Below are 14,037 nucleotides of genomic sequence, written 5' to 3'. Positions count from 1 at the left end.
AAGCGAGATGTGAAATGATAAAGGAACTTACCCGAAGCGAGGCAAAGGATTAGGCGTTTAGTTAATCTCTGACACAGTCGAGGGCTGGCGATCTACACAGACTCCCGCCGCTTCCAAATTGGCGCACCTCTGACACTGACTCATAATAAGAAGTGGCTGACTGGAAGCGGCCCGAGCAGCTCCAGGGTTGTTCATCTTAAATGCGCCACCATCCTGGGGCACCAGCGCAACAGGGGTACTGCCGACGCCGCTGGGCATAAAAGCTTCCAAAGGCAGGGGATCAGGGGATAGAGAAGCCGACCAGGGGAAGCTCCCCTTGCCGGGAGACTGGGAAGACATTGCCCGCGCTTACTGCCTTGCCGCGTGCTTAAAGCCCACCAAACGAGAAGCCACCAGAAACATAGTTGTTGTTGTTGTTGTTAGCCTATCAAAAGATGGCACATACCCACACTGGGGGATCGGCCAAGAATCTGGTGGCTATTCACCTGAACGCAGTTAACAAAAAGGAAAAGCAAGTGGGAGCATAACACCGGTGAATTTTTCGTCATGAACAGAAAAGGGATGACTGAAAGCGTGTCAGTCTATGCCGATTCTTCTTACTAGCGCGTGTGCGGGCAGACATCAAAGAAGTTTGGCGTCTTAGGCACACAAAAGCGCCTAATCCAAATAAATACCAGATAGACAGTGGCCTGGCTCGGGCGCTCACATAATACCCGCTCTCACAAATTATGACCGATACCTGCGGGATGCAGGGGACGATGACGAAGAAGATCAGCGCGCAGCTCCTTATAGAACCGAGAGCCTCCTTCGTTTGTGCACACAAGCATAAGGAAATGAGGGGTTGATTAGGTTATAAATACGAAACAAGCTAGGAGCCATAGCAGCGAATGGAGGCATCAGATGATATTTTTTTTTTGTAGTGATGTTGCCGGGACGAGAAATTTTTTTAGACAAATAATTTTACAGAGAATAGAAGAAGAGGGAACCGTGCTGGCGCGGAGGTCATGTTTGGCAGTGGCACCGGTGCTGTGTGGGTCCCCGCTTGACCCCATTCTACGTGACACTCTCAGTGTACCACATGCGCAATGTTATTATGATATGTGGCGCGGGTGAGCATTCTAAACTTAAGACTACACGATGATTACCTCCGAAAGCAGTAGAGCAACAGTAGCTCACTTGGTAGAGCACTGTACACAAAGGCTGAAGTTGAGGGTTCACCTCCTCCAACGGCATGTGTTGCTTTTTATTCTACCTTATGCAAGTTATCTGCCGTCTGAAATGATTACGCAGTTAATTTCCTTGCTTAATCAACACCACCCTGAAGTAAAAATAACATTCCTTAATGGTCTTGTTCAGTTCCAGATAACTTCCGGCTAAAATCACCGCTCCACGTATTTCATCTGTAACGGCACTCGTGTGAGCTTTTTTATGTGGAACAAGCCCTTCTTCGTTTTTCCCCGGTACGGTATTTGAAACCAGGTTCCAGTACTTCGTGAAAATTTCTACATAGAAGTGCGTCGCTGCTTTCGGGTGGAAAAGAGGTGAGAAACAGCAACAAACCACTTTTTTGTTTCTTTAGCCATTATGCACGCGACGCCTGGGAACCAATGATCTGAAGGTCAGTTAAATTTCAAAACACCTCTTCAGCGTAAATGACGTTTTCTGCCTGAGGATGAGGGCATTGCGGGGAAGCGACGGCTGTGTTCTGCGAAAGTGTGCTGCGTGCGTATTCACGAGTGGCGTGGATTTTGTTTTCGGCAAGAAACTTTTAAGAAACTACTGGCACAGCGATCGCGAAAATTTACACCAAATTCCTGCGCCGAATTGAGCACAAAGGCCTGTTGTGTAGAAACGAGTGATCAGTGTACACACATGAAGTTTTCGCCGAACACGCAGGTCACAAAAAAGCTTCATCTGTGTGCTGCTTAAGCATGCAGCCACGAAGCGAAAGGTGCTCTGCACTTCCCAATACGCAACCTGCACGATGCATCCATCAGTGAGAGGCCTTGTCGCAACGCGGCGACGCAATCGGGCTCTTTCGTGTTCTCGGGGCTCCGATAACTTAAGACAGGGCATACAGGTATTCCTGAAGGCGCAAGTCCTTTTCGGTGTTGTGCAAGTAGCCTGCCGCGATCAATGTGGCATGCGATGTGAGTGAAAAGGTGTTCATTGTCACAAGGTCCTAACACACTGAAAGCGTGTCAGTCTATGCCGATTCTTCTTACTAGCGCGTGTGCGGGCAGACATGAAAGAAGTTTGGCGTCTTAGGCACACAAAACGCCTAATCCAAAAAAATACCAGATAGACAGTAGCCCGGCTCGGGCGCTCACATAATACCCGCTCTCACAAATTATGACCGATACCTGCGGGAGGCAGGGGACGATGACGAAGAAGATCAGCGGTGCGCTAAGCGTGACGTGGCCCAGCGACACCGCGCGCTCGCGCAGATCCAGACGCGTGAGCACTTCAGAATGCGCAGCCCACCAGGAAGGATGTTCTTTTCCAGTCGGCGTATCCTCCGTTCGCTCAGACCCTTGGAGACCCAGGCGCTGCCGGTCTTGGAGTCAGCTGGCTTCGCAGGCAAGGGTCAGGGTCGACGCCAGCCGGAGGACGTGGAGCAGAGCTCCGACGAGGGGCCGTTCGTCGACGACGACGGCCGCTTCCAGCTCGTCGCCCTCGTGAGCGCCCTCATGGCACGCACCGATTTCGCCAGCCACGCCGAGAGCATCAAGGTAACGCAATGTAGGGGCGTACGCCGGGCCCACGATAAGGAGAGACCGTAGCCCTTCTTGCGGCTCGCAGTAGTTTTATCAAGAAGGTTCGGGGAGATTGTCGTGGCAGATCTCCGCCGTCAATTGCTTTCATTATGCTGTCCGCAAGAAATACTGAAAAAAAAAATTGTCGCCGTGGACAAATCTACTGTCGAAGCTTTAAATTCGTGAACATATATCCAGTGGTCTTAGAATGCTGTGCTACGGCTCTTGTGCAATGCGAATGTGTATGCTGCGCTCAGTATAACAAGCAACGCGCTGGAAGCGACTTTGCTGCGGTTTGCGCGTCACGGGACTTCCAAGCGCTTTGTCGTGCATTGCTGCAAACGCGTCGCCTGTCGGAATCGCAGCTCGGTGCAGAACTTTTCAACACCACCGGGCTCGCTCTACATTGTGAAGGGAGCTCCGGCCAAGTCTTGTGGATTGCAAGCCGTACTCATTTCAAGTAGGCATGAATCACACTACGTATACTCGATCCGCTCTTTTCGTCCCAGTTCGGTGCGCACTTTTGCTTGGACTTTTTGGAGCGAATATTTTCAGTTATGCTGCAGTTGCCATGCAAACACACCCGGCAACAGGCACAGTAATGTGTGCTATGCTGAAGTCATACTATAGTATGACTTGAAATATTTTATCTGAAGCTCCCTGGGCTTTCCTTCAAAGCAACCTCTCATGCCTATGCCTAAGTAATTCATTTGAATGTCTCGAATATCGTGCTGGCGCAGGATTGCACGCCATTTCTATGCACGTCACCCCGCTGCTCACCGCGCAGCGAAGCATTAGACACGGCACTGTAGCGTCTGCTGCCAGACCTTAGCCTGAATCTGCTGGTATTCACTTAAAACAATTCGCCGGAAGGTATGAGGGTCGTGCGCCCTGTCGTTGCATGCGAATAGATTCTGTGGTTTTCCGCGGTGCGCTTTCGTTGAGCTTACCGCACAGTTTCGTGTTTCTGCAAGGAATGAATGGTTTGGATAAGTACGCATCGCTTGGCCCCCATCTCACTCTTCACATATCACATCTCATCTCACTCGCGATCTTGGCCCACGTCTGGTCCTCTCAGTTGGCCCAGCCAGAGGCGTGCTGCTCCTTAATTAGGGAAACACGAGCAAGGCGAGTTCTGCCGCCTTCACAATCTTTATGCTGCGCTGTGATTTCAGAAGGCCTTTCCACGGCGCTTAGGACATACCTTGAATCCGAGCGCAGTGCCACGACACTCTACGTCGCCCCAAAAGTGTGTCTATTGTCTAGGTTCTGCGCTGTGCGTAGGCTGCCAAGTACCGCGGGTTTAAGCTTCGCGCGAGCCGAAGGGCACCGGTGGGCCGTCGCCACGCGCACACTTGTGCACCATTGCGGAATGCACTCAATCTCCGCAGGGAGAAGAGCGGAGGGCCGCAAAGAAACTGGGCTCTAATTTCAGGAATGAGATGTTTATTGAGGTCGTCTTCAAACGACAATCATTATTTACGTATCACCCCGTCCCTGGATGCACACAGGCTTACTCGAGAGATCACAGCCGTACTCCTGTAGTTTCTTGCTGACAGCGCCAGTTGTCTGTGCCCCCCTGTGCGTGGAGCTAAGCCAGTTCTTCTGGCTCGTCGCGGGATGTGGTATGTCCCGGGTATGTCCCGCGGATTCAAGGTATGTCCTAAGTGCCGTGGAAAAGCCTTGTGAAATGCCAGCTCAGCATAAAGATTGTAAAGGCGGGAGAACTCGGCTTGTCGGTGTTTTTACAACCAAGGAGCAGCACACCTCTGTGTAAGTCAGCTGACAGCACCAGATGTGGGCCAAGAGTGCGAGAGAGATGAGATGTGATATGTGAAGAGTGAGATGTAGGCCCAACGATGCGTATTTATCGAAACCATCCATTTCTTGCAGAGAGACAAGTTGTGCGGTAAGCTTAAGGAAAGCGCACCGCTGCAGGAATAAGGCTGTGATATCTCGAGGTAGTCACAGTTGGGTCACGAGAGAGCGGGCAACGAACGCAAGCTCCGCCTGTAATAGGATGCAGTACCCTGTGTAGGTCACAGGAACCTGCTAACAAAATGCGACCTGTATTTAAGCTATATATGACCTATTAATTTAATCTGAGTGGCCTTGTTGTCACCAGCGCATGCAGAGTGAGGCACTGTACCGCGCAAGAGATACATTCCCACTTCTTTTGCATTGTGGGCAGTTGCCGCCAGTGATTATGCAGTACACGGAGGACTGCTCCAGCTTCCAGACGTCTTTGTCGGCAACTGCCGGTGTGTAACTTCACAGGAAATTTTTGCCGTGTTCCTCATGTACCTGGCGCCAACTGGTGCATAAAAGTCAGCTGCATTTGCATCTCAGGATCTGGCCATTGCAGAGTAGCGCACTATTCATGGACCACTGGCCTGCAGCCTACGCCAACATGAACTCTACCGAATGGAAATGGCTGGCCATGCTACTCGAAGGCGGCGGTTCGTTCAGTCACCGTACACTGCGCGTGCTCCCTGTTCCTGCAGTTGTTTGCGGCCGCGTCGTGCCTTGCACCGCCTGGGACTACAACCTGCTAACTAGACAGGCTATATTACAGGTAAATAACCTATAGTTGTTTTCCCAAGGCTGACACTATTCCTTGAGAGAAATATGAAAAATGAACATCTAAAAGCTCCTCAGCTCATGAAGTTGGGATTATTGGCATCAATGACGAAAAAATAAGCTCAGAAAGCGGGAGAGAAAACACGAACGCTTGTTTTGTCTCTTCTCTTTGGTACGCCCTGTTTTCTTGCAGGAATTCGGTAGTCATCGATAAAAGTTGTCTCTGCGAAACTGATTTCTTGTCGAAATTTTCACGCTGCCTCAAAGAGCCCCGTGCTCGTTAATGCCTTTTAGAGATTCGCTTTATAGTTTGTGATCTGGTGATCGCATATAATTTGCAGCTTTCGCATTCCATAGAAATTATAAATCGGCAGAAGCGTACGCAACGCGGACATCACCCCCTACGCGGCATATATTACCTCTTCCTGTAGCCGGCAACCCTGTGTCAAGAGGCACGGCTTGATAGACAAAAAAGCGAAAATGAGCTCTTTATTGAATAAACATAGTTTTTTCTTTAGCAGCGCTCGGATTGCGAGTAATGGACCATCCATAATGCCGACGTATTTTACATCGCGAGCTACTACCGGCTGTTCGAATCGTGTTAGTTGGTTCAAGGAGTGTCGATCCAGCATAATATATTTTACGCCAGCAGGAACGATCGTTTAGGTAATTCTGCAAGGCCTTTCTATGCGTCTCATATTCGTAGCGCCCCCTAGTGCATACATTCCATCCACATTTGAAGCTCGCCAATCTGGTAATTGCAGGGTAGCGCCCTACTCATGGACCACTGGCCAGCTGCCTACGCCAGCATGAAAGATGCCGAATGGAAACGGGCGATCCTGCTGCTGGAAGGCGACTCCTCTAACAGTCGCTGTATGCCGCTCAAGCCCACGGTTCCGGCAGTTCCTTACGGCCGCGCCGTGACCTCCACCGACCCAGACCATAACCCGGCACTCCGCGGTTCCAACGCCATCAGTGAATGGAGCCTCGTCTGCGACCGTCACTGATTTGTAATGACCTCCACCAGCTGATGGCGTGATGGGTATTAGGCGAACTGCCGAGTTTGACTACCATACCGTCGGCTTGGAGGGGTCGGCGGTGACGGGCAACACTGCTGGCAGTGTTGGCTGCCGCTTGTTATGTACGCGCTGGTTGTGGTGCTCATAATGATCGAATTTGCCCGCGGGTTGAATGCTTCATTCAATTTCTTTCTGTCGCTACGAAACACCGCGCCATCAACCTCGCTTCCTGCCTGCATTTTCGACCTGCTTTTCCAAGTGGTGACATCCAGGCGCCGATTCCGGTGCTGGGCCGGGCCATGGGCAGTGTTCCCATCACTGCACCCACAGTGTTTCCCGCGGCCAGAAGTTATAGACAGAGCCAGACCATACTAACACAGTCAGCAAGACCGCCAAGCATCTGCCCTCGAGATGGCCTCGCTCGTCCTGCTGCCCGTCACATACGCATCCAGTGGATCTCCGATCTGGGTTTTGGACGAAAGCACGTTGAAAGGGTTGCGATCCGAGTGACCCTCGTCTACCGGATTTGTCTCATATATCCGGGAGGTCTTCTCTCTGACCGGGGTATACGTACGCTGTCTCCCACCTCAGCGGCACGTGAGCGGGCGTGAAGAGGTCGAATGTCGCTGCCGCAATTCTTCACCGTGCATGAGGAGCCGATCTGTCGATTGCACCAACTGTGTTTTACCTTGATTTTGGCGCTGCGGCTGGCGGTGAGCATGGCCGCACTCAATGCACGCTGCTACATGGCTTTGGGGCTGTTGACAACTGGACTCGGCACATTGGAACGCTTCCACTTTTTCTTGGGAATGGCTGCCGGCCAGCACTGTCGCTGTCTTCTTCGGCACCGTTACAAAAGGACGGCGCTTGACGAAAACTGCGTCAGCCCTGACTTCGGCCTCGAGGAGCCACTGCTAGCTAGCGCCGTATGCGTGAAAGGAGCGGCCAGCTGCTGCGCCAGCTGCTTCTAGCAGTGCGTTGTCGACTCTCCTCATTTAGCACAGCGAGCAGCACCAGGAGGAACACCCGATGCCCGAGAAGTATGCGGTCAGTGCCTCGTGCTGCTCGAGCACTGGGCAAAGAGGCAGTTTGATTTATTTTATTTGTCCTCCGTCGTTTCGGTTACCCTTACATCACGCGTGGAAGTCTGACGGTCGGAAAACTGCTTGGCAAGAAGCGAGTGGCAGTTTCGTTTGTTTCATTGTGTTTGTCCTTTTATGTTCCTTGCTCTCTCATTTTTTGTCCTATTGTAATAATGCCTGTACTCACGGCGCCTATAAAGATTTGTGAATGATGTTAATGCTGTGATGTACTGTAGCTGGTGAACAGCTTGGAAGTGACTCAATTTTCGCAGCAATAGCCTGGCGCTGGTATTTGTGCGTGCAACTACAAGTGGTGCCGGCTACCGCACCGACATAAAGTTGAAGGGCACAGATCATTCTTTGCGTCTTGCATTAGTTCTGCCGCATTCAATTCACGTTCTCTTAAGTGGTTGTGCTGCGGCCTTGGAATGAAGCCGGATGGGTAGAGAGCAGGAAGGATCTAACCGCGGAATTCAACGTGGGTTCGACGCCGGATCTGAGAAGGGCGCAGCTATATCAAAGACTGCCAAGGCCGCCAAGCGCGGCACAAAGGCGGAATAAAAGGGGGCGAATGATGTGGCGCATCAGGCAGCGAACTCAGCGAGCGTAGGAGAACTCGCTGCTCACCACGAATAACATGCTCGCACCTGCTCTTGCTTACAGAACAGAAAGACCGCAGTTTTTCGAATTGCTTGTTTCTTAGACTTATTCAACCATGTAGGAAAATTGACTGATAGTTAAGGGGAAAGTCAGTTCAGCAACAGCATTATTGTGCCTCGTGTTCAGGCTATAAAATGCAAAGCGTATATTCACGAAGCGAGGCAACAGACATTGAAATCGAAGAATGCATACGGGAACGTACTTTTTTATTTCATACTCGTGTTGACTATTGGACCGAATACACTGAGTAATCATTCTTCGTCGGTGTGTGTTAACGAAAGCAAAAAGGTAACCGCTAGTGCTACTAAAATCCACGGCTGTGTAGCCACCTCCTTTCTAAAATCCATGTTACGTGTAGCTTGAAGTTCAGATTGTTCACCAGCGCCACCCCAAGTGAGAATGGTGGACGTAGTCCGTGCTGTTGTAGCTCAGGTGCCACGTAGAGCGTGATCTAATCGGGGAAAGCATCAGCTGTACGAGAGCCTTCTAATGCTGCCTATATGGCTTCAATACTTCTTGAACCGAGAGCCTCGTTTTTCTTTGAAGCAGACGAAAGTAAGGAAATGAGAGGCAGATTAGGTTAAAATACGAAACAGTCTAGCAGCCATAGAAGCGAATGAAGGCATACGGGAATAATTTTTTTGTAGTGACGTTGATGGGACGAGAAAGTTAGTTGAGTACTTATTTTAGACAAATAATTTTACAGAGAATAGAAGAAGAGGGAACCCTGCTGGCCGGTGGATCATGTCTGACAGTGGCACCAGACCTGTGTGGATTCCCGCTTGACCACATTCTACGTGGCACTCGCAGTGCAACGCATGTCAATCGTAATTGACGGACGTGGCGCTGGTGAGCATTCTAGATAGAAGACTACACGATGAGTACCTCCGAACGCAGTAGATCCACCGTAGCTCACTTGGTAGAGTACTGTACACAAAGGCAGTGGTTGTGGGTTCACTTCCCCCAACGGCATGTATTGCTTTTTATTCTACTTATTGTAAAATTATCTGCCGTCTGAAATGATTACGCAGTTAATTTCCTTGCTTAATCAACACCACCCTGAAGTAAAAATAACATTCCTTAATGGTCTCCTCGGTTTTGTGGCCTGGAATCTTAACGAGCCCGTCATCTCCTTAGCCATGCCTGGTCTACTCAGGGCCTTGCATTGCTTCTGACTGGTGTGTCTGAGTGAGTTGTACTCCCGTCCTTTGTGTACCGGATGAATTCCGTTCTTCACTGGCCGGCGTTAGACGCTCAACTATGCTTGTCGGTGACGCCTTCAGGAACGACCTCTGTTAAGACTAGGGGTGTGCTAATATTCGAGATTTTCTCATATTCAATCTAATATCCATCTATTCGATTCGTTGAACGAATCAAATAGTACACTTTCAAAATTATTCGAAACGAATCGAACATGATCTCAAGTTTTCGAACAGTTAACGAATGACCGACACAAGAACACAATCGGGCACGCTGCAGTTTTCTTCGGCGGCTGTTTCAAAGACAGGGCCCACTCCGGCGTTGCACTGCATGCAGCCAGGATTGATCCGTGCTTTCAACGCCGCGAGGCGTCAATTCATGTGGCGGCGTTCATGACGACCAAAACGTATGGCTTCGAAAACTGCTCGACTCGACAGGGTTCAACCAGGGACAGTGATCCCAGAATTCATGCCCGACATTGGTGGCCATTGCTCCTAACTCTCGTCCCTCTCGTCATCTGAGATGTGGCGCTAGTTGGTTCATTGTCGTAGTCAGTAGCAACCGGCAGTTTTCCGAGGAGCATAAACTGACGGCCACGGAGTGAAAATACTGTCTTAGTGCTCTGTGCGTCAGATGAGCAGAAAACATGTCTCTTCAGTCTTTCAAAAGCTACATTTTTAACTATAGCCAGAATTTCTGGACAAGTGGTTTTTTCAGCGGGAAGTTACTTATGAACACTTTTTTTTCTCAGATCGTATAAGATGGCACCATAGCATCCAATATTGTAAGGCTTAGAAATATATATTTACAAAAGAGATTTGGAGGTTTATACAGCCTGATACAGCTAAAAAGCCATACTCTAAGGGGCAGCGCCTGAATACAGTTTGTCCTCTTCGTCCCTCACACACTAACACAATACTTCCATACCATACAAGCACCATAATCCTGGGAGACCTTATTACTCAACCAAGAAGCAAAGGAGAAACGCAAATTGGTCGGCCTCGCCATGGCCGCCGCTGAGTTCCAAGGGATTCCGGCCGACGGTTAGGGGAATGAATGGGAGTTGAAGCTAAAGCCTTCTACTCTGTAATTTTTGATTTGGTGCGAATGAATCTTATTGTTTTCTCTCTCTCTCTCTCGTCATCTTCTTTGTCCAAGCTGACGGCCGTAACAATAGATCCTCATATTCCTCCTCTGGATGCTTGTAGTTTTCTGCCATTCATTGCGAAGAGCGCAGGAAAAAACTTTAAAAGCAAGATCTTGCTAGGCAACAAAAGATTAGACCACCCCCCAAAATATCATCATGGCAGTATCTTACTGTATTTCGCAGTTGCCTTACAATTAAAAATAACGTTCAAGAAAGCTGGTCTTGTCCATGAGGTATGGCGTTCCCGGTAGCTTTTCGCTGTTTCGCATGAATATCCGCACCAGTAGCCTATAATCATACAAATGTTCGAAGGTGCCGCTTGTAATGTGAATATTGACGCGACAGTTTCAAACAAGAAAAACTTCGCTGCATAGGGTGGGTGTCTTGGTATGTAAAATTCAAAAACCAAAAAGGAGGTGTGTCGAAAGTCTTGTGCGTGCAGCAATGAGGAAAAAGAACCGTCCAGTGGCATGACTAGATGCGGCGAATCGAAATGTTAACTAATTTATGGCAGCATATAATCTATCCCTTCATATCGGGAAGTCATTTTCATCCACAATCTGCTTTTTCAACGCCTTGACATCGAGAGAAGCTGCTGCAGATTGCCTACAAGCAAGTAGTTTGTCCACCGATATGAACGCCATCGAGGCAACCCCAGACACGAATCTCGTAATTTCTAGGTCGTGAAAAGTAAGTGCGCACGGACACGGTTGACGTCGGTAGGAGATGAGATGATCACGTGATCATATATCGTGGTGTAAGAGAAACGCGGTTATGGCATTTTAGCGATCACAGGCGGCAAAACCCGCGATGCAGATTACGGGATTGGAGCAAAAATTGAAAATTGTTTTTTTTTTGGGGGGGGGGGAAAGGAAATGGCGCAGTATCTGTCTCACATATCGGCGACACCTCAACCGCGCCGTAAGGGAAGGGCTCAAGGAGGGAGAGAAAGAAAAAGGGAAAGAGAGGTGGCGTAGTGGAGGGCTTCGGAATAATTTCGACCACCTGGGGATCTTTAACGTGCACTGACATCGCACAGCCCACGGGTGTTTATGGGTTTCGCCTGAATATTTCTATTATAGCGGCGCGGAGCCTCCCCGATCGGGCATACGAATCCCTACTTGAATATATCAAGGCCATATGGACCGGGGACACTTCGTTGCCACCCGATTGGAAGACATCATTGGTAACCTTTATCCGGAAGACGGGGAAACTGGTAAACACAGACAACCTCCGGCCCAACTCCCTGACTTCTTCCGTAGGGAAACTAATGGAAACGATGGTCCGTGACCGCCTCTCGGAAGATCTCGAGAGCAAGAACACCTTTGCCGACACCATGTTCGGCTTTCGACCTCATAAGTCCGCATAAGACATACCTTTACAGCTTCATCGCGAGATTTTCGAACCCATAGAACACACACACAATCACAAAATAGTCCTAGCACTCCATCTGAAGGGTGCGTTGGACAATGTTAAACAAGCCGTCATATTAAAACATCGTATCGAGACCAACTGCGGTCCACGTACATTCAATTACATCACACATTTTTTAACAGACCACTTGGCCTATATACGCATACAAGTGAACGAGTGCGGCCCGTTCGAGATGGGAACGCGGGGCACACCACCAGGTGCTGTGTTGTCCCTGCTTCTCTTTAAGATTGCCATGATACACCTCCCAGTACAGCTAGCAGGTGTCGGCGGTGTTCAGCATGCACTGTACGCCGATGACATCCCCATCTGGGCTACTACTACGGGAAACATAGGAGAGATGGAGTAATGCCTGCAAGTAGCGGGGAGCACAATAGAACAATATGCTACGTACGGCGGCATCCAGTGCGCCCCATCCAAGTCTAAATTTGGGCATATTCGACATTCTCCGAAATGCAAAATCTCCGTTCAGCTCTCTCTCTCGCCAGCTGCCCAATCCGTGAAGCGCAGAAGCTGCGACTACTCGGTCTCGTCATTATTCAGCATCGCAAGGCAGACGCGACCCTTGCCAAACTCCGCAAAGTCGGCGACCAGGGGGACCGATTGGTTCGCCGCGTTTCCAACAAGCGAGGAGGGTTGCGAAGTAAGAATGCTATGCGGCTCGCCCATGCCTTCGTAACTAGTCGAGTACAGTAGTCGACTCCTTACCTCCGCTTACGGAAACATGACGATGATTGCTTGGAGGTTGTACTCCGCAAAATTTTCAAGAGAGCCCTAGACCTCCCGATCTCCACTTCCAACGCGCGACTGATCGCGTTGGGGATGGTGAAGATCTATCGGGAAGTGCGCGAGGCGCGTCTCTTTAACCAATACAGGCGTCTCGCTCAGACCGTGTCCGGTCGCTGCCTCTTGAACCAAACATCATCAAACATGACCACCATACGATGGAAAGGGTTCGAGTGCCCGAACTGTGGAGACGCGCCCTCTACGTTCAACCCCTTCCGACTAAGATGAACAAGGAAGACCATAATGCCCGGCGCCAGGCGCGGGCGGATGCCCTGCGCAGCCACTATGCCTCAAAGAAACACGACTTCTACGTTGACATTGCAGGCCCCTACCACTCCAGAGGGGAATGGTAGACGGCTGCAGTCATACACGAGGGAAAGCAGGCGGAGCGCTCGTCCAGAGCGCCCAGCTCAACTCATGCGGTGGAGGTAGCGATCGCCCTCGCAGCCTCCCATCCTGACTCTAAGTTTATGGTCACAGACTCGTGGAGCCTGTCGTAACTTTGAGTTCGGTTGGATAACTCCACTTGCGCACCAAATTCTTCACCAGAGTACTCGCGACTGCGATCCAACTCATCGCTTAATCATATGGGTCCCCGGCCACTAAAGCATGCCAGGTAACGAAGCCGCCCATGAGGCAGCCCACACACTAACTTATAGGGCACCAGGCATTTCTTTGGAGGATCTTAACCCACATCACAGGCCTCTTCTTTCTTTTAAAGACATTACTGAGCACTATCGTGCCGAACACCGGCGCTACCCTGTTCCTATGAAGGGACTGGGTAAAGCTGGCGAACGAACTCTATGCCGGCGTCTCTCGTGGCATCCATCACCTGCCACGCAGTCGACACCTGATCCGCGCAGCCAGGTCCAGCTTTGTGCTCCCAGTTCATCAGCAGATGCATCCCTCCTGCCTTCCCGAAATGCAGGAGTACTCGTGAGTGATCTGCCACCAGGGCACATGGCCATCAACTCTGCACCACCAGATGGGCCTCAAACCGCACGGCATGATGAACAGGGCATTCCAATGGACTTATTGGCACCTCTATCCATGCAAAAGTGCCCTCGCGCAACTCACAAGCGTCCCTAAAACGACAGCCAACCGATTCCACCTTCGGCAAGTGATGGCTCCCAAGGTAAGCGCACTTGTCTTACAATCGAGAACTCGGTGGAGCCTACACCCGGATCGTCTTCTTACAAAGGGACCATTAAATCACTGGCCAACAAAAGCCTCACGGATATACCCAACAAGATTTTACAAGCTAACTTGGACGCGTGCCTCGGAACCAAAGGTTTTCGGGGCTTCACAGCCAGGACAAAGTCCAACACCATTGCAGTGTGGCTTTCGACTCTGACTGCCGTAGAACGGCTGCAAGC

The 14,037-nt window shown here is 50.3% G+C and overlaps 1 protein-coding gene across 1 annotated transcript; it reads left to right on the top strand.

The window, feature by feature from the left end:
• Positions 1-2,482: 2,482 nt before the first annotated feature.
• On the top strand, positions 2,483-7,612 carry LOC144095100 (uncharacterized). Its single transcript, XM_077628902.1, has 3 exons — positions 2,483-2,732; positions 5,122-5,331; positions 6,101-7,612. The coding sequence occupies exons 1-3, from the start codon at positions 2,493-2,495 to the stop codon at positions 6,341-6,343; spliced, it is 693 nt and encodes a 230-aa protein (XP_077485028.1). The 5' UTR covers positions 2,483-2,492; the 3' UTR covers positions 6,344-7,612.
• The last annotated feature ends 6,425 nt before the right edge of the window (positions 7,613-14,037 follow it).

This window comes from Amblyomma americanum, chromosome 1 (genome assembly GCF_052857255.1).
Source record: "Amblyomma americanum isolate KBUSLIRL-KWMA chromosome 1, ASM5285725v1, whole genome shotgun sequence".
Lineage (NCBI taxonomy): Eukaryota > Metazoa > Arthropoda > Arachnida > Ixodida > Ixodidae > Amblyomma > Amblyomma americanum.
This window is presented reverse-complemented; position numbering and strand designations above follow the sequence as displayed.